The 25,899-nt window shown below is 37.1% G+C and overlaps 1 protein-coding gene across 3 annotated transcripts in view; it reads left to right on the top strand.

Annotated features, from left to right (window-relative positions):
- NKAIN3 (sodium/potassium transporting ATPase interacting 3) overlaps positions 1 to 25,899 on the top strand; it is a 337,971-nt gene that overhangs the window by 229,755 nt on the left and 82,317 nt on the right. For all 3 annotated transcript variants that reach the window (XM_054635952.2, XM_054635936.2, XM_054635944.2), the window contains exon 4: positions 18,283 to 18,480. In XM_054635952.2, coding sequence (XP_054491927.1) covers positions 18,283 to 18,480 — 198 coding nt within the window. The remainder of the gene's footprint in view (positions 1 to 18,282; positions 18,481 to 25,899) is intronic.

Here is a 25,899-nt window from a genome sequence, read left to right on the forward strand (position 1 = left end):
TATCTTCTCTGAAGGAAAAGATAGAGTTGATTTCAGAAGGAAAAATTGACTGCAAGTGTCTTGGAAACTCTAACTTTTTCACTTTTTTCAAACTTATGTAGTTTAATTTAAGAACCTGTCAAAATAAAGCTAGTATATAGCTAGTGTATAGCTTGTATCCTTTTGTTCTTTGACATTTTGAGAGAAAAAAACACCCTTGCATATTTGTTTTTTGTTTTGTCAGAAATGAGAGAAATCCTTCATATATGCAGTGATTCCTCTTTGCTGTCTGGAATAAATACAAAGATTTATGTAAAGTCATGCAATTATTTACTTTGGCTTTTTTTTTTAATATTACATGGCTACAATGTAATAGTAATGGAGCTATTCTAAAAATTAAATTCCATGGGGGAGAAAAAACCCCACACAGAGTTCTATGTCCATCTCTAGGACTCCCAACATAACAAGGATTATGTAGTAATCTATAATAATGTATAACCTGTTTGACTGAGTCTGGAGGAGGCCTTGAAGATGCTCAGAGGGCTGGAGAATGTTGCCTGTGGAAACATCCTGAGAGAGTTGGGGTTGTTCAGCCTGGAGAAGAGAAGGTTAGAGGGATACCTTATAGCAGCATTCCAGAACATGAAGGGGACTGCAGGAGAGCTGAAGAAGCATTTTTTACAAGGGCATAGAGTGATAGGACTAGGGGGAATGGCTTTAAACTGGAAGAAAGAAAATTTAGTTGAGATTTTGGAAAAAAAATTCTTTACTAAGAGGATGGTGAGACACAGCAACAAATTTCCTTGGGAAGTTTTGGATGTCCCATTCCTGGTAGTGTTCAAGGCCAAGTTGGATAGGGTTTAAGAAACCAGGTCTAATGAAAGGTGCCCTTGCCATGGCTGGGAGGGTGGAACCAGATGATCTTTTAAGGTTCCTTTCCACCCAAGTCATTCTATGATTCTATAAGACTTAATCTGATATTTGCAATACAGAAAAGTTATCCAAAACATCAATGTCAGAGACTGAACTTTTTGTGTCTTGACCTTAACTATCACCTCCCTATTACAACTAAGGACAGAAACACAGGGAACATCTAAAAATATTTCAGAACTGAGATAACAAAAGAAAGCATCTTAACTGTTTTGGGGCTCTGTCTGTCATAGGGCTCTGTTTCTGCTCTGCTCTTGGTATTGCAACTGGAATATTGGGAACTGGAAGGGGACCTGCCTGTGGCTTTTTTAAAGTGTGGTGTTCTTGTTCTTACTAGTTAGCTGGATTTTTTATTTTTTTTTAAGGATAAGTAGCAGGCACAATATTTCAAATGGAGAGGAGAAAAGCAGCCTACCCACTTGAGTGTAAGTGTAGCTTTTCTCACTGCATCTCCAGTGAGATTCACTTTCTGAAATGTAGGCTGTTGTGCCAGGGCAGATGTGAAATCTGGGAAAATTTCCAGAGAAATCATTGTAAAATGAGGTTCTCAGCACTAGTTGCTGTGTTCACTCTTTTTCTGTCTTGAACTCTCACTGGCAACACTGAAAACATTGGATGATGGACTGAGAGCATAAACAACTCACAAAAGACCTCTGAGGCAAACACTGTTATCCAAATGCTTTTTACACTTCCTTGGAAATCCATAGCCATTTTTAAAGAATAAGAAAGCTCTTCCACTACTGTTGCACAAATTTACTCTGTGCAAACAGGCCACATGCTAGAAAACTGAAAGTTTAGGCTTTTGCTGTGATGTCTGAGAGGTAGTGCAGTGGGAGTAATTATGTGATTGCTGATGGTACTGAGGGTATTTCCCTGCCTGGCTGGTAGTGCTAATCTATTTTACATATTGTGCTTCTGGGAAAAAAAATCATTCCTAAATTGAAGAGGGAGGTGTTAATGATGGCATTGCCTCCAGCTTTTTACTTGTGACATCTTACTGATGTTCCTGTCAGTACAGATGGTGTCTGTCAGGTGCCACCTATCTCACCTATTTGTAATATTGAGAGTTTAAAGAAAAAGCCTCTGAGAAGTGCATTATGTACAGGAGATTCCATTACAAAGGATTATTTTGGCTGGTGAAATAGGTAGCTACAAAGAGATTGAACTGAATTAGTCTGATCAAGATCTGGCAAAAGAGTAAGGCTGAATTAGAGCTACTGTCCCCTTTTTCAGACAGCCAAAATGCACATAAAAACTGAACCTAAGCAATGGATAATAAGCAGAGCTGTGAAGAATCTGGATTAACTGGTCAACATTGGCATGATTTCAGACTTAGTAATTTATATATTTTACAAAATCAAATACTGAAATAGGAGAAATGTTTGTGCTATTTACATTTTCCGAATTTCAAGTATTTTCTCTCAAAAAAATAGTGAAAATATTCTGAATCCACCATGGTATTCTGAATGCTGAAAGCAAAAAGGACAACAGACTTCTCTGAATATGGCAGGGATTAAATATTAACAAGATCATATTGGGATCACTTTATCTTTCAGTTCAGTCACCTGGATTATTAGTGGCAATAGACAATACTGTAAAACATGATGACAGTAGTTATCTGACTGGAAGTCTAATGTGCAACATTAAACCTCATTCACAGGAGATTTTTAAACTTTTAATAATCACTCTATGGCTGTAAATGGCAATGGCATTAATGCCTGGAATATTGCAGCTGCAGAAGCTAATTACCCAGCTGATGCTGTCAGTATCCACAGCTGTTGGTGTTCCTTATTCTTTTACTACTGGCTTTCCCAAACAAAAATCCCATGCCTTATTGCTCTTCTTCCCTGACTGTTACATTTCCAACACCAAAATTCTTAGTGTGCTAAATGTTCTTTCCCACATTCACTCCAGTGCAGGTGCATCCATGCCTTTAATTGCCCATTTTCTCTAGCAGATTTAGTGAGAGAGGCAAGGAAATATCCTAGAGAGAACCTTTCTTTCCTGGAGATACTGTTCCATACTGCCAGTCTCATGTCATGTTCTGTAGCAGTAATTTCCATAACTATATAGTTTGCTTGCATATTGGACTATGGTAGAAAGTAAATTCTCTGATTTATTTAAGTAATATTTAAAATACTTTGATTTTTAGATGAGTTGTTTTCATTCATTCTTCTTTAGATTTTAAAAAAGCATAGGAAAAAAGCTCCTAGTTTTGGTTCTTGGCAAAACTTAAGGGAACAAAGATTGTGATAGGAGAACCATTCCAGCATGGCATCTGAGTTGGGAATGAGAAGGGTCTGGAAGACAAGGACAAAGTGTCAGTATAGTATGTGGAAAATTTAGGCAGAGGTGGAAGCAAAAGTAATGTATCTGGGATTAAACTTCAGCCCCAGTGGAATCAACAGAGAAACATATGTTGGTTTCAGTAGACCAGCATTTCACCAGATTTATGTAATTTTTGCAGCTGTTTTATGTACAGATGAAAATATGCAAAAAAACCCTGTTTTATGAAAATAGAACAATGAAGAATAAATTATTCATAATTGCTCATTAACAGCTAGAACAAGACATAAATCTAAAAAATATAATGACACAGAAGACCCAGATGGCTTCTTTATGATAATACATGTGGTTTGATGTAAAAGTCATGGTAGGAATCGAGAGAAATTATACTGAAAGTGAATATTACAAGAGTTAAACCAGAAACTCTCTTCTGATGACTTCCCTGCTTCAAACTGGGCAGGAAGGGGTGTTTGCTGTTAAGTAGAGCTCAACTAGATAAGTCCTAAGCACTTCTGCTTTCTTGTATATATTCTCTCTTTTCTCATTCATCAGTTCCCCATGATCAAGACAGTCCAGAACCTGGTGGATTATTTTTCAGACTTTTTTAAGGCTTTGCTTTATACTTCACTTCTCCAACCTACAGCTTCTTGGTTTTACTTCTACTGTTTTTTCTTTCCTTTTTTTTTTTTTCACTTTCTTATTTAAATTGAAGTCATATACTCTTTAGAATAGCAAGCATTGTTTACAGGTTTGGGAGTGAGTTTCCTAGCTTCCTCTACTGTCTTCATTAGATCACCTGTTTGTGTCTGATTGTCTATTTACAGCCTTTCTCTTTTTTTTTTCTTTTTTTTTCTTTTTTTTCCTTTTTTTTCCTTTTTTTTTATGTTTCCTTCCAAACTGTAGATTGGACTTCTATTTCTTTTTCCGTGTGTCTTAAGGTATCAAAAAGGGAAATAGGAACTACCAATCCTTCTTGGTTGGGAATACATACAAAGAAGCTGAGACCTGAGGAGCTCCCTTGTAACTTTTCAGTACAACTTATCTCTAACCATTTTTGGGATTCTTCTTCAGCTCAGTCTTCAGACATTCTTTTGTACCCATAAAACTCAATGGCAACGTGCTCTTCGGCTGCCTATTCTTATTGCAATAACCAGGCCTGCCAGGAAGATGTACTTCTCATGATCTTGGGTCAACCATGAGCAGTTTTCAGGATTTTGAACCTCTCACCTGATACAATCTGTATGTTTTGTTTCAGCTTTGCTTGCTCTAACAGAATCTTCTATGTCCAGCCCCTAAACATCCTGCCTGAATGCATCAGCCTGTGCCTCTCCATGCCATTTTTTAAAAGTTTTTTTAAAATTTCTTTTTACTTTTAAAGGGTACATAATGTATTTTGATAATTTGATAACAATTCACAATTTATTGTGGCCATTCTCCCAAAAAAGTAATAATTTCATTGCTTAAAAACATTCAATTTTAACATTATTGAAACTTCAGCAAATGCGCACTGTAAGTGGCTGTCGGAGCAGCAGAAGTAATTGTGCCTCATTTTATACTTGTGCATCGACATCAAGCTCTCTTATGATTTCTCTGTTACCAGAAAAAGACAAACTTTCCCTAGGGTTCTTATTCTCTTTCTGATTTCTTCTTTTAATGAAATCTTGAGATTAAGTTAGTATATGTGATACACTTGCATAGCTGCTAAGATGCCCCAAAGGACGGAGAGGCAGAAATTGGTGTGTCCTGAGATTCTGTGAGAGTTCTTTCTTTAGGAAACCAAATGAAAACAAGGTAGGGTGAGACTAAAAAGCATACCTGATTTCTTATACACCTGTGAGTATTGGCCATTCAAGACAGATAAGTCCAACATTTCCCACTATGACTGACTCCAAACATTCAGTTGACCTTGCACACGCAGCACATCTGCACAATGTGTGTTTAATGTTGAGTTCCTCTGCACATGAGCTCTTGTTGTTTGTTTAGTATTTCCAGAAACTTGACACATCACTATCAGAATTCAGTAGATTGCTGGTGAAGCTGTTAGGTACAGATGAAACAGGCTTTCTCATTTCCTTAAGTGTCTGTAAGTACCATGTGCAGAAGAATTCTTCAGTCATGCCTTCAGTGAATGGCCAGTTCTAATCTACTCTGCAAATGCCATTAACTCTTACATTTTACAGGCAGTAAAGGCTTGGGCTAAACAGCAATGCCACCACAAGAGTTAGGGGTTAAATTTAGTTCAAATCAATTATTGAAATGGTATGGTCACAACTGGTCATTATTATGTCTGTGAGTTACAAAGCCTCCTCATCTTGTTATGGTTTATTCTCCATACTGTATCACAATAAGAAGGGTGGTTAAAATGCCCTTATAACATTATTAATTGTTTCTATGGTGGTGGAAGTCATGACAATTTAATCATAATAATTTAGCTGAAAAAGTACCTATCTGTGACCAGGCTTTGGCTGTCACAGTGTGTGATTTACTTCTCTATGATTTCCTGATACTGTATTAATAGGAAATTTTTGTTCTGTAAGGATTCTGTAATTTTTTTTTCATTCATGAGTTAGTACAATCCACACAAGAAGAGCTCTCAGAGATCAAAGATTGTCCAAAGAATCATCTGTGGCAGCATTTAAAGTGAGTGTAAGCAAACCTCTTTGTTTAGAGATGTTTCCTCCTTTTTGTTTTACTAAGAGAACTCCAAAGAATTTATTTGACGCATTCCTATATAAAGTTTGTCAGCTTTTATGGCTTTTATTTCTGGGAAAACAAATTGTTTGCTCTCTGAGAAATAAGGTGTTTTCTACAAAGCCAGCCTGTTCAGAGAAAAACTTTGAGACATATGGTCTCTTAATTACTGGGTTATAGTACTTTTACTTGGGAAGTGCATTTTCAGCTGAAAAATTGCTTCATTTCAAATGCATTTAAAATTCAACAGAACAATGTGAACATCCAGGGATTTTTTTGAGGGGTGGGGTGGGACGTTTTTCTATTTCAATATTTCGCTTTTTTATGTTCAGTTCCTAAGTTTTTACTGTATAATATTTACTTTTCTTGTTAGAAAGGGAAAAAAATCATAAACAACAGCTACAGTTTTTAAAAGGATTGCCAAGTTCAGATGTGTGCCTGTGTGTACCTTGTTTTCCAACTTGCAAAGCTAAGTACTCTCTCCCCACTGCATTCTGCCAGCTGTGCAAACACCTGCCTGGTTACAGTGTATGAATGCTTTAATGCCCTCTGTGTGTTTGCATGAGTAGTTGTATTTTTAAAAAGGACATATCAAGCTGGCAAAATCTATTTTGATGCCAAGCAGGAAAGGTCAGTGGAGGGCAGTGAAGGTGTATCTGTTTTCTAGGTTGAGCCTCTGTAGCTATGCTCTCATCTCCAACCCCTCTGGTTTTGTGGTGTGTGTGCTTCCCTGTCCCACAGTTATGTTTAAAGGGATCCAATCCAAAGCTGTCTGAAGTCCTGAGGCTCTGCATTACCAGTGGCTGATTGAACAAATCACTGCTGTGCAATTTGCTTTTAAAACCAAGTGTGTGGGTGTTAAGACTTGCAGTGCTTTAGATGTTGAAGACATGAGCATTACCTAAGAGTACCAAGAGGGGCTGGCATTTGGTGAGACTTTTCCATTGTGTTTCCTGATCCCTGCCCTTGTGAGACAATATCCAAATGCACAACACTCAGGCAGCATTCCTGGGCGGGGCTGACTTCTGTTCTTCCCCACAGACACCTTCACCTGAGCTGCCAGTGCTTTGATGCCCACAGCCTGTGCCCACCCAGCACACAATTAAAGCTGAGCCATCCCCTCTCATCCTCTCAGCCCTCAGCAGAGCTTTAAGAAGCAAAACTCTTGCACAGTCTGTGGCTCTGAGAAGTGGTAATTAGTGGAGGAGCAGCAGTGGGAAATTCTGCAAGAGCCAGGGAGCAATCAAAGGGCAGGAAACTTTCTCCCATCCTCCTTAAGATCTCCACATCTTTAGATTTCCCTGCTTTCTCCTATCTAACATCTCCCCAGGACAGGTTTAGCAGTGAATTTGTCTTTCTCTTTTCTATTTAGCACTGTCATGGAGCTTAGTTGCTCCAGGCAGCACGGCAGCAGCCTCAGCTGCTCTGAGTGTGTCCCCTTCCAGCTCCAGCCCCAGCCTGCTCACGGGTGGAGAGGGGTGAGCAGCAGAAAACAGCTGGACTTGCACTGCTCAGCAATGACAAAAACATTCCTGTGTAATCAACACTCTTTTCAGCACAAATCCTAAACAAAGCCCCACACCAGCCACTCTGAAGAAAATTAACTTTATCCAATTCAAAACCAGCACAAGCACATAGATGTTAGCTGGCTACGTATGAAGAATAAAGTGAATGTGAAAAACATTTACTCTCTTCATATTCCTTGCCCAGAGACTGGAAGGGAAATTCACATATAAAGCCATATTCTGAAACCAGCAACAGTTACACCTGAAATTCTAAAATCCACTACAGTTACCTCTGGAGAGCTTTCATAGACTTCACTGGAGTTTTACAGCAAAACATGCCACATTTGTTCAAGAAAACCTTCCTCTATGCCTCAGTGTGCCACACAACCCTATATAGGACATGCTATACTGAAAAGAAATTCTGTATTATCTCCAAGAAATACCCAATTGGGCCTATAAAAATATGCTCACATGTTCATATCTTTCTTGTCCTTTACCTCTCATGTATTTCTTATTGCTTTTCTTGCTGGCCTTAATCCAGCAAATATATGTAGATCCCTTATGTTAATGAGATGCTTGTTGAAATTAAATAATGCATGTGCAGGCTTGTCAAATCAACTCTGCAGCTTTGTAGGTTTCTCAGGCTTTCAGCTTTCTCCTGTAGTCACACTAACACCCTTTATCACTGCTCCTAAAACCAGTTTTAAAACCAGAAACACTTAAAAAGGGAAAATTCTAGTGGTACTAGTAATTACTATTATATATAGCAAACTTTAATGACTTCCAAAATGTATTGGAATTTGTTGATACTCATTGGTTTGCAGAAAAAATGCCTGATATTGACAATATTTCGATTCTTTTTTCCCCTCAGGCAAACTGGAAATTCTTTATATATACATATAAACATATATATATATACACACACATATATATGTGTGTGTTTGAGGAATGTCTTATAGTAGTCTTGATGTTGTTTTCAGTAAATATGTAAACTGATGTTAATATTATTTGTCCTTTTGCTGTTGTGTCCTCCTATCATTCACAAGTCTATCTAAAAAATGTTCATCTTTCTTCTCTTTGTCTGTTAATATTATTTCAAAATTGACAGTGAAACTAAACAATAATTTCAAATATTAATATGGTCTTATATCTTTGCTGTGGTCTCATTTTGTTCTTATTTATTAGAGGAGAATATATTAAAACTTTCATGATGAAGGATTGCAGATAAGTCTGTGACGTTAAGGAGTGAATGGATCATTAGGCTTCCCTGAGACTTTATGCATCTCTTAAAGTGACCAGATTTATAGAACATCTGTTAAAGGACCATTAAGTAATCCACCTAGACTTGTTATTAATGGAGACTTTTATAGTTGCCTCTTTAATTAAAAATATGTTTCTGGGGATCATAGTCAACTGCATTGATTAAAGTAGTTTCTGTGAGATATTTATTCAGTATTTAAAAAAAAGAAAAAGAAAAATTAGGTTTAGCACCCCATTGATTTTCTTTGGCATGGAAAACTTGAAATTGTCCAAAAGTTACTGGACACTGTCAAATACTTTTGATTAATCTTGTCAAAAGAATTGGAGAAATTTGATTATTATGGTTATAGACTTACCCATAGAAAGGTGATGACAGAGAAAAAAAGGATCCTTGTTTCTGAAAGAGTTCTCTGAAAGCATGAAAATTCCTGAGAGAACAAATAAAAAATCTCTCTTTTGTGTGAATGTCTGTGAGAGTTATTGAGGTTTGCAGGTGGATTAAGCTGCAAATTAAATTAATCTGATTAAGATCAGGGGAAAATGCAGTGCTGAAGTAGATTGGTAATGCTGCCTTTGACCACAGTTGGCATTTGTTCATGGGAAAACCTGTTCAGTCATTAATTTGTACAGCTAAATATGACTATATAAATATATGCATACTGCATATACATAAATAAAATAAACTATATGCATATATTTAGATATTTACGTAAATGTAGAAAATGTTTCAAAGAACCTACAATGTAAAATGATTAAATGAATTGTATTACCTGAATTCTGCTGCAGATTCTCTTTTCTGTAGTCATAGGTACTTCACTTCTACTGGGAAAGGGAGGATTTCAAGTTTCATCATCTGACCTGAAAGTTTCTTTAGGGACTGTCTTTGCTGTTTAAAAAAAAAAAAAGCTATCAAATTCTTTTTGGAGACTGTCATTGCTTCAGCAGAATGCAAATGAAGCCTGTGATTAAAGGATTGCTCTGCTAAAGCCAAGGTCATTGGCAAACAGCACCACAAAAATTGAGGGACTGGCAAAAATATGACGACTCTTTATCTCAGAGAAGAAATAGAGAAACAAAAGTGTCATGAGGAAAGGTATTTTTCTGAGAGCATCTTGTGCTTCTTTGAAATGAAAGCAAGTAAGAAAACAGATCCCTCTCAGCTCAATAACTTCTGCTGCTTATTGCTTCTTGTCTCATTTTGTATTCTGAGTCTTCAGAAGAGCTTCTGGTAGTGTGTACTCGCACTTCTTGGCAGTCTGTTGTGGCAGACAGTCTTATGCAATGAGCTGTATAGAGTTCAATCAAAAGATGGAGTGAGTTAGCACATCCTTCTCATTGCCCTTTGAACACACACAAAAAACCAAATATATGGATCTTCTTACAAGATTTCCATGAATGATGGAGTTTGATTTATATAATAATATTCCTTATTGCCTCTTTTAAGTTATTAGGGTGTACTTGGGTCATTGCTTTTGTTGAAACATTAAAAAAGTTGACCCTTTCCTATACCTGATGTATCCATGTTTATCCAAGATGGGAGACTATGGCAGGTGATGCCCTGGATAGCTGTGATCTGAACTTGTGACACAGAAGCCTCCCTTCTAAACTCCAGGACCCAGCTTTAAGGAAAACAGCAAACAGTGCAAACTACAGCACAGAGTGGAAGTGCCTAGAGCAGAGCTCATGAGTTTTGAGATTTTCCTGTTCAGCTCACTTTCTCACAAGACAAACTTCTTACTGTAATTTCATGTCCTTGGGAATGGAGGCTTTAGCAAAAATGCTGAACATGACCAGACTTGTCATAAAAGAAGAGCTGGCAATATCATGAGCAATTGCATTGCTTTGAACAAGCAAAGCAGAGAACACAACAGCAGTTGCTTAAACTGGCCTTTTAATCTTTAAAAATGTTCCTGGGTGCAGATAGGAGCTTTCTGGCTAGTCTTAAAACAGCGAGTTATTTTTCTTGTCAGAGATTTTAATTTTTGAGGGAGTTTTTAAAAGTCTTTTTATAGTGCATTTTACTGTCATCAGAGTCTGGGATAAACCTTTAAATTTAGGACCCAGGCTCTTGTGTGTGTATTTCCAGCACAGAATTTATCTCCTTGCATAGCAAGAGATGTTATTGTATTCCTGTAGTTGAGATGGACAGACAAAACACATAACCCACCAGAAAGGAAGGGAAATACTGTAAATTAACTGTACTATTGTTACAACATTATATTCTTAATCATGCATTTATCCTCATGTTTTATCTTTGTTCACAACCACTGTGAACAAAATATGGTTATTTGGATAATAACAAAGTTAAATCCTGTTTTAGCTAGAGGCTACATTGCATCTGTTCCTCATATGGGATTATGTTGGGTTTTGGGGTTTTGGCACAAACTGTGTCCTCTATTTCCATGCATTTCATTGTGACATTCAAACTAAAACTCCATGCAAGGTTTGTAATATTTGGGTGTCCACAGCACAAGAAAAAGTGCTATAAAGAATTAGTACTTTTAGTATGACCAGCCCAGGCCAGACCTCTCCATTTTAACTGTAGAAAAATCCAGTTTCCATCAACACTGCAAGAGTCTTCTCCATTTCTTTAAGAAGTGTATTTCTTGAATATTTAGAGACTATAAACATAGTGAGGTACTCAGGCACATGAGTCTGGTCCTGTCTGCTTTAATGAGAAATATTTAATAAGAAAAATAATAAGAATAATAAGAAATATTGTAAATTTTATAAGATAGTGTGGGGAAGAGTTTTCTTTAAGAGTTGTGGCAGCTTATTTTTGAGGGATCAAATTTTAATTTTGTGATATTTCAAATGTATGAATGACTCCATAGGGATCTCAGCAATTTTGCTGAAAACCAGCAACAGCAACAACAAAGCTAAAATGTTCTTGCTGAGCCTTGAAATTGTTTTATGTTATAAACTCCTTTTTCAAATGCTTGTAGTTTATAAACATTTTGGGCAGATTTTTTTATGGCCCATATTATACTGTTCACCCATTTTTTTTCACCAGGATGTTTCAAGCCTTTTTAACCTTTCCCATCTATCTGGCCTGAGATATTTTCCTACATCATTGGAATAGGTCGCTGTACATGGCTTGCCAAAGATGTTTCTAATTCTTCACTATGTTACAGTTCAGTCCTGCCTTGCCTCTTCATTTCAGTCAAAATCAGGCATGGCTTGAGTGAGGGACACACCAATCTGCACAAACCTTTGGCTTTGTACAAACCCTTGTCATATTCTCAGTCTTCAAAACTCAAAGCAGTGCTCAGAGTTTGGCATCACTCCAAATCTGTGTTCTGTCATAGCTCTGGATCATCAGAGGTAATAGGTGAGAGCAATTTTCAAACTAAATGTTCAGCTTAATCACATGTCAAGGACTCCACTGAAGCACAACAGCTTTTCTGGGCAGTTGTAACTTGTTTGTGTTCATGTTGAATTTCCTGTGACAAGTAGTAGGTAAGACTCATATTGATCCAATCCCCCCATCTCAAAAAGCCGCTTTTTCCTTGTGTGTTGAGGGTTTTTCCTGCCATTCTCTGTTACCTCTCTGGGCTGTTTCTCAGACAGACACACTGCCACAAAAGGGAGGTTGAGCTGGGATTTGAGCATGGATCTGAATATTGCCAAAGATCGGAGCTCGTCCTCAGGAGCAACAAGCTTCAAAAACAGCCCCTTGCAAGTTCTCATAATTTCTTCTTGCAACTGATACTAAGACTGTATGAGGAAGACAGCAGTATGCTTCTGTTGTTGACTTCTTGCCTTCTGGCTTTCTAAAGACATTCCACTCCATTCCACTTTTCTAGTAAATTTGATAAATCTAATTTTGCAATTGCTTGCTTTGCAAAAGAGTACTCAGATCCCTGAGCATGTAGTAAATAAAGCAATGCAAGGAAACTTTTTATAATATAGGTAGATCATCTGCCTAATTTCCAAATTAATTTTCCAAAATTATTATGTTCATTTGTAAAAAATTAAATCTGGCAACACTCTCCACAGTTAAAGGAATAAAAGTAGTAAAAGAAGGAGAAAGTAGTACTTGGTAAGCTTAACTCATGTTTTTTGGAGGATTGTAGATGTGGAGGGTAGCCTGTCGGCAAATGGTTAAAAGGTATTGTAGTGTAGACAGATTTGGGGAAAAAAATTCGGCTTAAAATGGAGATCTTTCTCTGTAGTCATGGTCTGATGCCAGTCTGTGAACTAATCTCTGTCAGTGGGAACCATGAGCCTCTAATCACACCAACCAAAAATTACTTTGCCTCTGTACCTCTTTTAACCATTCTCAGCCCATGGTGCTGGAGTTACCTCATTGTCTATGTCTGAAGATTTTGATACTGTGAATTTTCTCTTTTAGTGGTAATAAAGTTAAGTGTATCACATGATTGCTCTGGTTTAGTGTGCATTGCTAGCACAGAGATCAATTTACTATGTCTTGTTGACATCCAGTGCAGACAGATGAATAGCCCCAATAGAGTTTACCCATAAGCTTCAATTTAAGAATGTTCTTCATGTCATTTATTCTCCAGAGTGCTCAGGATGAGGTGAAGATGCTGAATGTGTTATATCTTGAGCAGCCTGGAATCAGCATGGTTCATTGTCCTATCCCATTAGCAGTTGAGTGGGCTACCACAATTATTGAGTGGGCTACCTTCAACCTCTAGCTCATGGAATAGGTAAAAGCCATCAGTGTAACATTGAGGCAAGAGTTTAAATTAAAAACCAGCAGGAAAAAAATTAGTCAATATTCAAAAATTGTCATCCCAATAAAGACAATGTGGGAGCTAGTGATGCAAAATTCCCCATTTGAAAATGGGAAATGGCCTCTGTCTTCTTCAATATTGTCTGCCCAAGCCTTCAAAACTGTTTGTTCAGCAGCAGTGAGAGGAGATGGAATGTAACTGGTCACACACAGAGCAAGCTGGAATCAGAACCTGTTGTTTCAAGTAAAAGCAGGAAGGTGATGCTGCCAGTGAGGGTCTTTGGCTAATAGCTGATGGACATGTTTCCAAGTACTTGCACAATTAATGAAATCCACTCTAATGCTGGGACACATCATTTGTATCTAATGAGGATTAAGGTCTCCTTGAGATTAGATACTGAGGAATGTGTGTGTCCCTTGTCCCTGCCAAGAACCCTGCATCTTAATTACAAACATAATTGGGTCTAGGGAATTGCAAGGAAATGTGCTATTCCTTTTCTAGCATTATGCATATAAACTTTTATTACCTGTTGAACAAATGTTTGACTGAAAATCTTTTCTCCTTTCTGCTTAGACAAAATATGTGTAGCAAGTCAGAACAGAGCATCCTTGTTACGCTTAGGAAATGGAATGGGAGTTTTTAATGCCTTAGCCTAATGTCCATTTATAATAAGCAATATCGTATGTATCAATAAAATAAAAAGGGTTAGGAAGGGCTAGGTACCACACAAACAACAACAAAGTCAAGATCTCTAACATTATGTTTTGCCAGGCCTTCATGCTCTTTCACTTGTCTATAACATTTTAAAGTGTTGACTGATGTTTTCTGAAGGAAAAAGGGATTTTCTTCCATCCTGCTCAAAGCACTGTTTTTGTTATACTTTTCCTAAGAGTGTATTTTTAAATGCCAGCAAGGAGTGAAAGAAATAGAAAATAACATGTCACAAAGCAGAAGCATGAACTGAAAGAACAAATAGGTGTGGTGGTAATCATGTCACAGCATAATATTTGTTTGGTATGCAAGGCAATCTTGGTGCATTGGATTTTCTCCCTGGATTTTCAGTGCCTTCTTTTTGTTTTCCTTAAAAGTAGTGATTTTAGGTAGTCCTAATTTCTCATTAATTTTTTGTGTTGTTATAGATACTGTGTGTAAATTTTACACAAATAAATGAAAGGAACATCATACCTGCTATTACTCTGTAGTTTCAAAAAAAGCCATCTTATGCTATGATTTGTTGAATTTTACCTAGATTCACCACCTAAAAATTGAATAAAAAAATTAACAGAATGCTTTGGATCAGAAGGCACCTTCAAAGATAATCTAGACCAACCTCCCTGCTAGGGGCAGGGACATCTTTCACTAGAACAGGTTGCTCAAAGCCCTGCCCAATAGAAAATGTCTACTTGAAACCAAATGTAGAATTTAAGCAGACATAACGAAATCAAACATTATCCCCAAGCACTTGGAAACAGCATTACTCAGATTCACAGGGATTACATCTCACCTTAAAAGAATGCATCTGCCATAGCAATGATTTCCAATAATAATCAAAATTAATCCTTGGGCTGACAACCAACACAAATCCTATATATAGTTTAAAGGCTTAAAATGCTGTAGACAGTGAATTGGGACTCTACATCAGTAAAGTATGATTATGGGGCTGATCCTATACTCAGGAGCAAACTTCTTACCACAGATTGGAGTATTGCTTTAATGCTGACTAAAGAAGGGAGGAGTAGAGATGGGATTTCACTTTCCTGTGTCACTTTCCTAAGTCTCACAATTTACCAGGAATACCTGTTACCTGTGTTCTGCTCTGTTCATGGTGTCTATCTGAGAGGTTATCAGCTGAGGAAGTATAGTTTATATGCTGATGTATGGTATTAAAGTCAAGATACATGCTCAGAAAAGAGCAATTTTACATTTATGATAGAAATTTCAACTTTTAAATGAATCCCAGCTGGGTTAGTTAGAAGGACACCTTGGTTTTCCTTGTACAGAGCCTGAAATTGAGTCTCTTGCTTTGAAGCAGCAGCATTTTTTTCCTAAGAAATAAGCATTTGAGTTGTCACTGATGATTAAACATTTTCTACAATTTTTTTTAAATATGAAAAATTGGAAGATAGTAAATGATCTATTGAAAAACTTTAGGCATCTGATTTCAGATTCTGAAAAATCTTCACTTTCATCTAACATAGAACTGAAAATAAGCTACTTGGGCAGCAGCTTTTTCAGCATACTCAGTTTCCAAGCTGTGAATTTACAAATACCAAAACATTGTCAGGAGTTCACTGATATTTAAAACCTGTACATCCCAGCAAAGAGTCTTTGAATTTTCTATGGTTCTGTAAATGACTATAAAGATACAGATTAATGTTTTAAATGCTTGTTGCATTTGACTCACTTTACGGATTAAGAATCTCCAAGTAGTTAGTGAGATGTGTTTCAGCTGCTAAAAAAAAAAAAAAGTAAAAATTGATTTTTCTGTTGTCAGGCTTTCTTTTATTGATTAGCAGCTTAACATTTATCAGCTTGAATGGCTTATGGCTGCCATTTTGTGAAGTGATATTTCAGAGGTCAAGCTAATGCACCAAGTGGTTTTGTTTGCATTTCTAAAACTGATCCTTGCTGGGCCATCATTATCTGCTTTTACCTGCTTTGAGAGCTCAGGATGTAATACACAAAGTGAAAAGTAATTATGAAAATATCCTCTTTTAGACTTTATCCAGAATTTCTGAATGAGAATTTATTTTTAAAAAGGTAGCAAGTGCTGTGATGACTTTTTGGTTGATTTGTTTTTTGGTTGGCTGGTTTGTTTGGTTGGTTTTTTTTCTGTTTCCTTTTTACCTGAATCACCAGCAGCCTCAAAATGTGAACATGACCATCATGTAAGCAATTTTTTTTAATCACCCCAAGAGCCACACATAACAGTATTCCAGAAATGAAAGACTTTATTTATAAAGGGTTTCTAATATTCATATGCAAAATGTTACATTTTACACGTGTTGGCAAAATTTATCAAGCTGTTTCCCTATGGAATTTTGTCATTGGCTGTGAACTAGCCAAGTATGAATACTGTCACAGACTATAATTTTGAAAACATAAAGACAAAAAACAATAAAGGATAAATAAACCTTCAAGAGCAAAGGAAGCTGTGACACCAACACCATGGGCATCACAACTTATTCCCACAGTTGTGATAACAAAGTGTTACCTCACAATATCTGATACACACTAACCCACCAATCCATATTCCTTCTTAGCAAAGGCTTTCTGAGCTAGGTTAGATTGAATGTGTGTGTGCTGCTTGACAACTGGCATTTTTTGAGTTGACAGTCTTTAAAAGCACTTGATAACACTGCAATCTCTGGCATTGTTGTACAAAGAAAGCCCTCCCTGACTGTTTCCTGTGACTCTATATTTATGATTATATTTTCATTAAACTGTGTTGTTTGTCAGCTTCTTATTTCACAAGCTGTTTTCATGTTGCAGCTGAAAATTTTCTGAACCAGTATCAAGGATTGACATGCAAAGTTAAAAGACAAATGCCTCATCAGCTCGAAATAATGCATTTGGAAATCTAACAACTCTGTATTTAAGGGGTAGAGAAGTGGTGGAGAAAAGACCAGCAGATCACAAAGGCAGATTTCTTACTGATAACCAGGATATAGTGAGGATGGCAGGATTTAATTCCCATGTTAATTTTCAGGTGTGGCCAGAATAAAGGCAATTAACAAAGGAAAATAACAAATTAACTACTTCTGCAACTGGAGTCTGGACTGAATTTCCCTTTGGTCAGGGTAGAAGTAAATGGCCACAGACAGGACATTCTGTAGGACATTGTAGGATGCAAAGGGCAAATTGGTGTCATGGCAGTGCTCACAAACTGTCATGTATGCAAGGCAGGGGTATTTTGTGGACATATGGCTGAAAATTTTGCAGACATTTTTTACTGGGAGTTCAGAATGGGAAACATGAGAACATAAATCTGAATTAACTATTTAAAGTATCAGTATAACTCAGTTCTCATTTATATCCAGTGAGGGGGCTTGGGTGTTTTTTGCATTTAAATGTCATTCACTTAACTTGAGTGCATTTTTTTTTTAATACATGTGGGTTTTTTTATACATGACTTGAATAACCAAATGTTTTGTTAATTCAAATGAATTTTCCTGCTTGTACTTCATAGGTTATCTTTTAGAAAATCTTTAGTACATTAGTAGGTTTGCCGCTTTCACTGCTCCACGTGGAAGTGGTATGATGTTGACTAAAATGCACAGGCATTATACATCCTGTGTGGGTTACAGTGCAACCAGTACTCATCTGGGTAGGTTTAACATCTGATCTGGAAGACGATTTGAGTGAAGAGAACTTACTGCTTTTATTTTAAACCCACATCAGTTCACAAATGTAGGTCCTTACTCTAAGCTGAGAAGTTTGTAATCTGCATGAGGGCAGAGGGAAGAAAAGAGAGCAGCAGGGTGCTTGGCTGGAGATATCTCATTTGAATCAAGTGATGGAAATCATCAATGATTATGTAAATTTCATTTAGGTTGTCTCCAGTACCATGGGGTAAAACTGGTTCTATTGTCTGTTTAAAAAAAAAAAAAAGAGTCCTTAAGTGACATTCTAATAAGGTAACATTAAAATTGCTTTTCAGGTGATAAGTCTAAGGGAACATGTGTTTGTACAGTACCTGGTAGGATGGTTCTTATACCAGGCAGAAGTTCCTGTGCACAACGGCAAAATAATCAATGAATATTTGCCATTTCTTCTCTCCACGTTAACGTTCTACTTTCATGCTAGAATTACTGGGGTGAGGATTAAGGATAATTACCTCATTACCCTTATGATAGAAAAGTTCTTTTATTTCCCCTTTCTTTACCTTAAATATGGAAACTCAAATGTGTTCATGCTTTTTCCCCTCCCAGGAAACGGATCTCATGACTTTTAACATCTCCATGCACCGCTCCTGGTGGCGGGAGCACGGGCCCGGCTGCATACGAAGGGTGGTGCGTCCTTCTTCCCCTGGCATCCTGGAGGATTACTCCTATGTCTCTGTGACAGGCTGCATGATTGATTTCCAGTACCTAGAGGTCATTCACAGCGCCATCCAAATACTCCTCTCTGTAAGTTCACGGTTCTTCTCCTACTGGGACTCCATCGGTCCTTTCACACATGGCCTGCTCTTGTTGCATGTCCTGGAAAGGGGGTGTAGTGGGTGATGGATGGCTGCAGAGTGTGGTGGTGTTTGCAAGGGTCCCAGGATGAGGGAAGAGATGAGAATCTTGACTCCATGTTTCAGAAGGCTGATTTATTTTTTTATGATATATATTCTATTAAAAGAAAATGATATATTAAAATTATACTAAAGAATAGAAGAAAGGATTTCATCAGAAGGCTAGAAAGGAAAGGAATGGAATGATAATAAAATCTTGTGACTGACCAGAGAGTCCGAGATGGCTGGACTGTGATTGGCCACTAATTAAAAACAACCACATGATACCAATCAAGGACGCACCTGTTGCATTCCACAGCAGCAGATAGTTATTGTTTACATTTCATTTCTGAAGTCTCTCAGCTTCTCAGGAGGAAAATCCTAGCAAAAGGATTTTTCATAAAATATGTCTGTGAAAGCAGAGATTTTTAATTGTGTTTTGAATTAGAGAATTATATACACATTATTAAAATGTGCACTGCTTCTTTCTTTCCTTATATCTCTTCAAGCTCTGTACAGGCCTAATACCCATTCTGGCTACAGTTGGGATAAGTGGAAATTGACTTGAGTCCTTGGCTCTCGTTCATTGAGATGTAGAGCAAAACAAAGCATATTTGCCCAAAATTAATTGACCCAAACCTTTCTGTAGTTCACAGTCAATGACGCCGTTTATTCAGCCCTGATTGTAAATGTATTTTACATTATACATAGCTAAGTTTCTTCCCAGAGTTGAGATATGGATTGATCCTTGAAAAAAGGTCAAAAAAACATTAGGAATTAAAGTATGTGTTCATATTTAGCCATGTTATTTTTTCTCTCCTTGAACTCTGCATTATCAGAACACTCTACCTCCATTGTCCACGTTTGTTGCAACACCAGTCAAAAAATGCAATTACAAGAATTTGTATAAACTTGCAGGGCAGGGAAGTGCTGGGACTCCATCAGTTGCTTTGGGAGCAACAGCCCAGTCTTGGCCACAGTTTTTCCTCTTGGTTGCTTCTGCTTGTGGTTAACAGGTTGTTTGGCATGAGCTGTGTGTGATCTCCTACAAGTGGTAGCTCTTTCTCTTCAGAGCTGTGTGTAGTGCAGTGCAACTGGCTGACTCTAAGTGATTGCACACAGGATCCATCACCCCAGATACCCAGACCTATTTTGGGAACATAAATACTCATGGCTGATGGTCCTAACCTGGCCACCAGGGGCCTGGGGTTAGACACTGGGACAAGAGGTGCAGTCTGCAATCCACACCTGCTAATTGGGTGAGCTACCTGGTCTGAGCAGCCAGAAGGGATGCAAGTTTATGGTCTGTTCAGTACCTCAAGCCGCTGTTTTACTAACAATCTGGTTTATACTACCACTTGGAAAGTAAAAGGCATCTGTGGAATAAATCTCACTGGTTAATTTAAAATTATTTTTAAATCTAAAATTATTTTTTGAAATTATTTTCAAATACAGCTGGTTATTGATCACAGGAAGTTTTCTCTGCACTTATCAGTGCAGTACAGTTCTGTCAAATGGCAGGAATACAAATATAAATATTAGAATAAACACAATTAATATATACAAACTAAAAAATACTAAATTTAAAAATACAGAAATTCTGTAATAATTATAAATTTTAAGATGTAACTGGCCTTCTCTTTCTAAAGAACTGACTGATTGCTGTGCTGGATTAAATAAAAATTCAAAATTTTGATTAAATTCAAAATTTAAAATTTAATATGAGGCATGACTGTGAATTAAATAGTTTTCTATTTCAGATAGTGCTTTGATTAATATAAACAATGCTAAAATTGAAATACTTACAAAAACTAAGGTTTTCCTCCAGTTTTTATAGTTAATTTTGTATTTAAAATCTATATTTATTTTATCTTGCTACACCATCTGTGACATGTTGTGATTAACATACCATGAATCTGTACTTCAGTTTCCATTCTGAATTGTAATTTAGGCTCATTTCATGTACCATGCCACAATACGGAAGTCACCACCTGGATAATCAAATAATTTGCTGTTTCCTTCCATTTTCTGAATATTACTGACTTGAGGAAATTCCCATCCATTTTGGATGCATAACTTCTTTTCCAAATTGGAGTACCAATTTCAGTTGTTAGTTAAAAGGTCATTTTGGTTGTCTTTTCAAAGGACTGGGGAACTGTATGTAGATCATGAGATAATTCTTTTTTACCTTTTCCTGGTAACTAGTCCCAAAAGCAGACTATTCCTTTTTGGACCTTACTACCTACTAAATTTTCATAACATTTTATGTAGCAATAGTAGTGTAACAAACCATTTTACAGTGTAAAAAACTTCATTGGCATAACAAATCATTTTATCATGCTAAGCTTTGTCCAGATGACTGGGAATACAAACACTTGCATTTGGTAGGGCTCTGAAAGAAGAAACACCTCTGAGGGGTAAGTATTGGATACCTGTTGAGATATATAACTCACTAGCAGCATTTTTGAAAGGTGACTTTTTTTTTTAACTGCTATAATGAGTTTTATATGCAGAGAATACTGCAGCTGCAACTACATTAAACCCTGCTTCAGGAAATAGGTTTAACAGCTATTTATTAAATTTTAACACAGTAAAGCTATGTTTATATCTGCTTTATAGTTGTTTCTAAAAATATATTTTTATTGATGAGCCAGTAACTTTGTATCTCATCCTGATTCTGGGTGCCTATGTAGGTAATTCGTAGTTGAAGATGTTAAACATTTCTTTAAATTGAGGGAGAATCAAGAGAAGTATGAGAGAATGGGATGCAATTAATAGTAAAGAATAATTATAGTCAATTTTGTATTTAAAAATCTATATTTATTTGCTGTAGGGCATAATATATATTATTTTGATGCATAAATTCTTCTGCACAACACCTTTAAAATGCAAGGCAGATTATCATTATAGAAACCTCAATTTTCAGGGAACAAATTAATAATACAGTCAAAATGGTGACAGCTTAGCATCTTTGAGAAAGACACTTCATACAATTTTTGTTGTTATTTGGAAAAAGTTAATGCACACTGAGAGTATTAAATGACAGGCACACACTGGCTTCAACAGCCTGAACCTTAAAAAGTTCTCCAAGTTATTGCAGAGAGATTTGTGTGAGACCCAGAACCTAACATGACATTAGCACAGTACAGCAGGAAGCCCCAAGCCAGGGTTCACAGTGCTAACTCTGGAATTAGCAGCCACATGACTTCATCAGTGCTGAGGAGGCAAAATTAATAAATTTTGGCAGAGCAATGGGCTGACACAACTAGATGTTTCTGGGCCAGGAGACATTACCTTCATTCAATGCTGCATTGGACAAGGTGAAGTTAGCTTTCCTCCCATTCTCATCAAGGTATAGAAGGATAACCTAAAATCCAGACCACTGAAAGATGGGGGAAGCAAAGAAAGTGAAAACCCTAAGCCTAAAAACATGCAAAACATGCAAGCTCTTTGGCATGTTGATGCAAATTCAGGATATTTTGAAGGAAGCTTTTGGTTTACTTTGTGGGGGTCCATCTGCTGCCTCTCATGAGTGTCAATTATTGTAACCCTCAGGCTGCCTGCTGGACCTACAGAGGAGGAACAACCACAAAAAAAAAACAACAAACCAAACCCTCTCTTGCAAAGTCATGTATAAATTCAGACAAATATGTAATACAGGGAGATTACAAAACTGAAATTTTTCCATAGTGAAGTAAAAAGCAGTGAGCATATCTGTTTAAGGTAAAGTTATCAGTGGTGGATAGCTTATCACATACACTGCCAAGCACAAAACATACATTAAAATAGAAAAATGCATTACTTTCTACAGAATATAATGAAGTTGTAATATCAGAAATATGAGAAAAAACACTCCTGGTAGCCAAATTGGGAACTGGATACTGTGGTCACTGTGAGCAGAGTCACCATCTGCTAAAGTGTACGTCCCAAAAAAATGCCTTCCCAGTGCTTCTTTCAACTCATGAATTTATAAATGTTGAATGCTTTCCCTAAGAGGCAGCAGGCTTCTAAAGCAACTTCCAACAGTGTCTGAATGCTCAGTAAAATGTCTACCACTAGTAGAAAAATTCCAATCTCTGTATCAAAAAATCACACAGAAGGGATGGGGTGGGAAGGGCCCTCTGGAGGTCATCTGATCCAACCCCCCTCATACTTAGGTGGGTGCACCTAGAGCAGCCTCCCCAGGACTGTGAACAAACAGCTTCTGAATATCTCCAAGGAGAGAGACTCCACAATCTCCCTGAGCAACCTGTGCCTTGGCTTGATAACCCTCACACTGAAAAAGTGTTTTCTGGTGTTCAGAGGGAACCCCTGTGTTCCAGTTTGTACCCATTGCCCCTGGTCCTGGGGCTGGGCATCACTGAGAAGAGTCTGGCTCCATCCTCATTGCCCCCTCCATTCAAGAACTGGACCTGGCTGCAGGTGAGGCCACAGCAGTGCTGAGCAGAGGGGCAGGATCACCTCCCTTCATCTGATGGCAGTAGTCTGCCCTATACAGCCCAAGCTCTTTCTTCATTTTCTATAAAAATGGTCCCTACCTGCCCAAAAGATTCATAATTATTGATATAAATTGATGCTAAACACTTTTAGAAATTTACTTGTTAGTATTCTTAGTCTTGTCATCCATACATTTGCAAGGTTATCCTGCTTTAATTAACCGGGTATGATGATTACAAGTATTTTGAGTTATTATTATTATTCATAATAATAAAATCATTTGTGTTGTAAAGGTCATTGCATCCTCTTGTCTTTGAGGACTCTATTCCTTTTACTTTTTCCTCACAGTTTTCTGATGTTCTTAATCTCTCTTCTTCTCTCCAGTATGCACAAGCATCACAGCCATAGGGAAATGATAAGCAAGGATCTGACTTAATTTCTGAATATCTGTCACCATTCAGTGCCTCATACTGACTCCATGCAATTGTCTTGCTTTGTGAATTATTTCTGCCTTGCTGTCTTCAAAGAATCTGCCAAATGTTGATTGTTTAACATAAGAATTAATTATGATATTTGGTAGACCTAAATGTTTTTTTTTATCATCATCAGAGAAAAATAGAATTTAATTTAAAAAGATATTTAGCACAACAGACATTAAAATGGAGGTTATGAGTCTTGTGTAAATAATTAATCAAGGGGAACACTGTGACTATGAGCTATAGACACTATAATCATGGTCAGTGCTGGAGTGGCTTTATGTATTTCAGGTCACCAAGCTTTTACTACTGACCCATAAATTTGAATGCTTTTTGGGTTGATTTGGATGGCTCTTCCTCTATCCCTGATGTTTAGATGACCTTCTCTGTGCCATTGGGAAAGCTCCAGGAATTGTTCCAAAAGAGGTTGCAAAGCAGCTTTTGCCCTTGCCTTCAGTCAGCCAGATCTGCAGTTTGGTTCATATTTATTTAAACGTAACAAAAGGTTTAATGATATCAATATATAATGTGGCTCCTCTGGGGCATTGCAGCAGCCACTTTTTCCCATTAGTTATGGCCCTACTATTTTTATAATTGGACAGAAAAGAATGCAGGAAGAATGTCAGGTATGGTGCTCCCTAAAGAAAATCCCTGTAGGGGCTGACACCAGTACTCAGGCAGGTTCCTTGCTCCCGTTCCATTTCCTTGAGTGACATGGGATTGAATCAGAAAGCCAGTCAATATTCACATGTGATAAAAAAGCATGAGGTAATTTAGAGTTAAGAGGTACAGGAATTACATGAGTAAAATATAGTTGTCCTCAAGGTATTACATATTTTCTTTCATTTTAGTTTACACCCTTTCCACATTTTTCATTTTGAAGTTTGTCTTCTTTTTCATAATAAACAATTTGCAAAGTGGTGTGGAAATTAATTTTTTCATTGGCTGCAGAGCGAAACTTCTTCAGAAAAGGGTATGAAAGATGTGCCTGTTCTTCATTACAGCCATCATCATAATCATCATCATCACAACAACAATAAACCCAAAAATATAGTTTATTTTACAGGAACACTTGTCTCTTGACCATGTGAATAGACAGTTATGGTGCTGTTGGCTTCTCACTGATTTATTAGTAAGTTTAGTGAGATCACCAGATTATTGAAAATAAGAATTTTTTCAGCCTGGGCAATATTACAGAGGAGTTGTCAACCTCTGAAACAGACTGCAAAGAGGCTACAGAGGCTTGTGCAAATATGACTTTACCTCCAATGCTTTGTTGTAGTTGTGTCATTGTGTTTGTATCATAATCTATGCCTTGTGCAATTCCTCCACTGTTTGTGGTGTTGGTTCAGGGATGCATGCAGCCCATTTCACCTTTGCCATTTACAAACCTTCGGCGTTTAGAAAGGATAACCAAGAGAAAGTGCAGATACAGTCTCTCACTATTTTTCTAACATTCTTGAAAGGCCTTATCCTTTCTGCTAAATTTAGTTAGACATCATTATTCATGTCAGTGTGTAGATAGTAAAATACACAAGTATATTTGTCTAATTACCAGTCTGGGTCAATAAAGCAGCTATGTGAGACAGGATCAAGATAAATCTGTGGTTTTTCATCTCAGTTGTCAATCCAGGGATGTCTGCTTTTTCAAGCAGCTCATTTAAAAGGAAATTAAAACCATGATATTATAGCTACTTGCATTTTAATTTGTTAACTATTGTGATAAGGATTTTTCAAAAAATCTTGGCCAACTTCTGCACCAGAGCTGGCTGAGACTGAGGGAATAGCAGACAACAGTTCAAGTATTAGCAATATATAAGTGCTCTCACCTTGACAGTCAATCTACATGAGAACTTAATTGTTCTACATATTTTCTAGTACTTGATATAGAGGTGCTTGCCATTTTACACAACATTGAAAATTACTGTGACAATTTTTGAATTGTCAAAAATGCTAGTGAAATTCTGTACAGGAATTCTGAAATACTTTTATTTACACAAAAGAATTTATAGTAAAAATAAAACCCAATTTTTTATTTTAATTTTTATGGAGCTCCTTAATATTTCAGTGCAAGTTGTGCAGAAGAACTGGAAGTAAATAGGAGATTTGGAAAATAGTTGGTTTCCCTCCTTCAACCTCTGCCCATAATTGCCACACCCATGGTAGAAACACTGCCATAGACTAAATGTCTGCAACTTTGTTACTGCAATTCTCAGATAGATGCTTTCATTTTGATTACTTTCCTTCATTGGAGACTTCATTTCTGAAGTTAACCTGAACTAGCACTGAGCAGGGAACTGCAGCAGCCCAGTGCACAGTAAACATGGTGATTATTGATTCCAATACAAGTGAGTACCTCTGCAAATAAGCAGGAGAGGTGGTGAAGGAGGTAAAGACAGGTTAAAGTGCCTCAGCAA

The sequence above is a fragment of the Agelaius phoeniceus genome, chromosome 1, assembly GCF_051311805.1.
Source record: "Agelaius phoeniceus isolate bAgePho1 chromosome 1, bAgePho1.hap1, whole genome shotgun sequence".
Lineage (NCBI taxonomy): Eukaryota > Metazoa > Chordata > Aves > Passeriformes > Icteridae > Agelaius > Agelaius phoeniceus.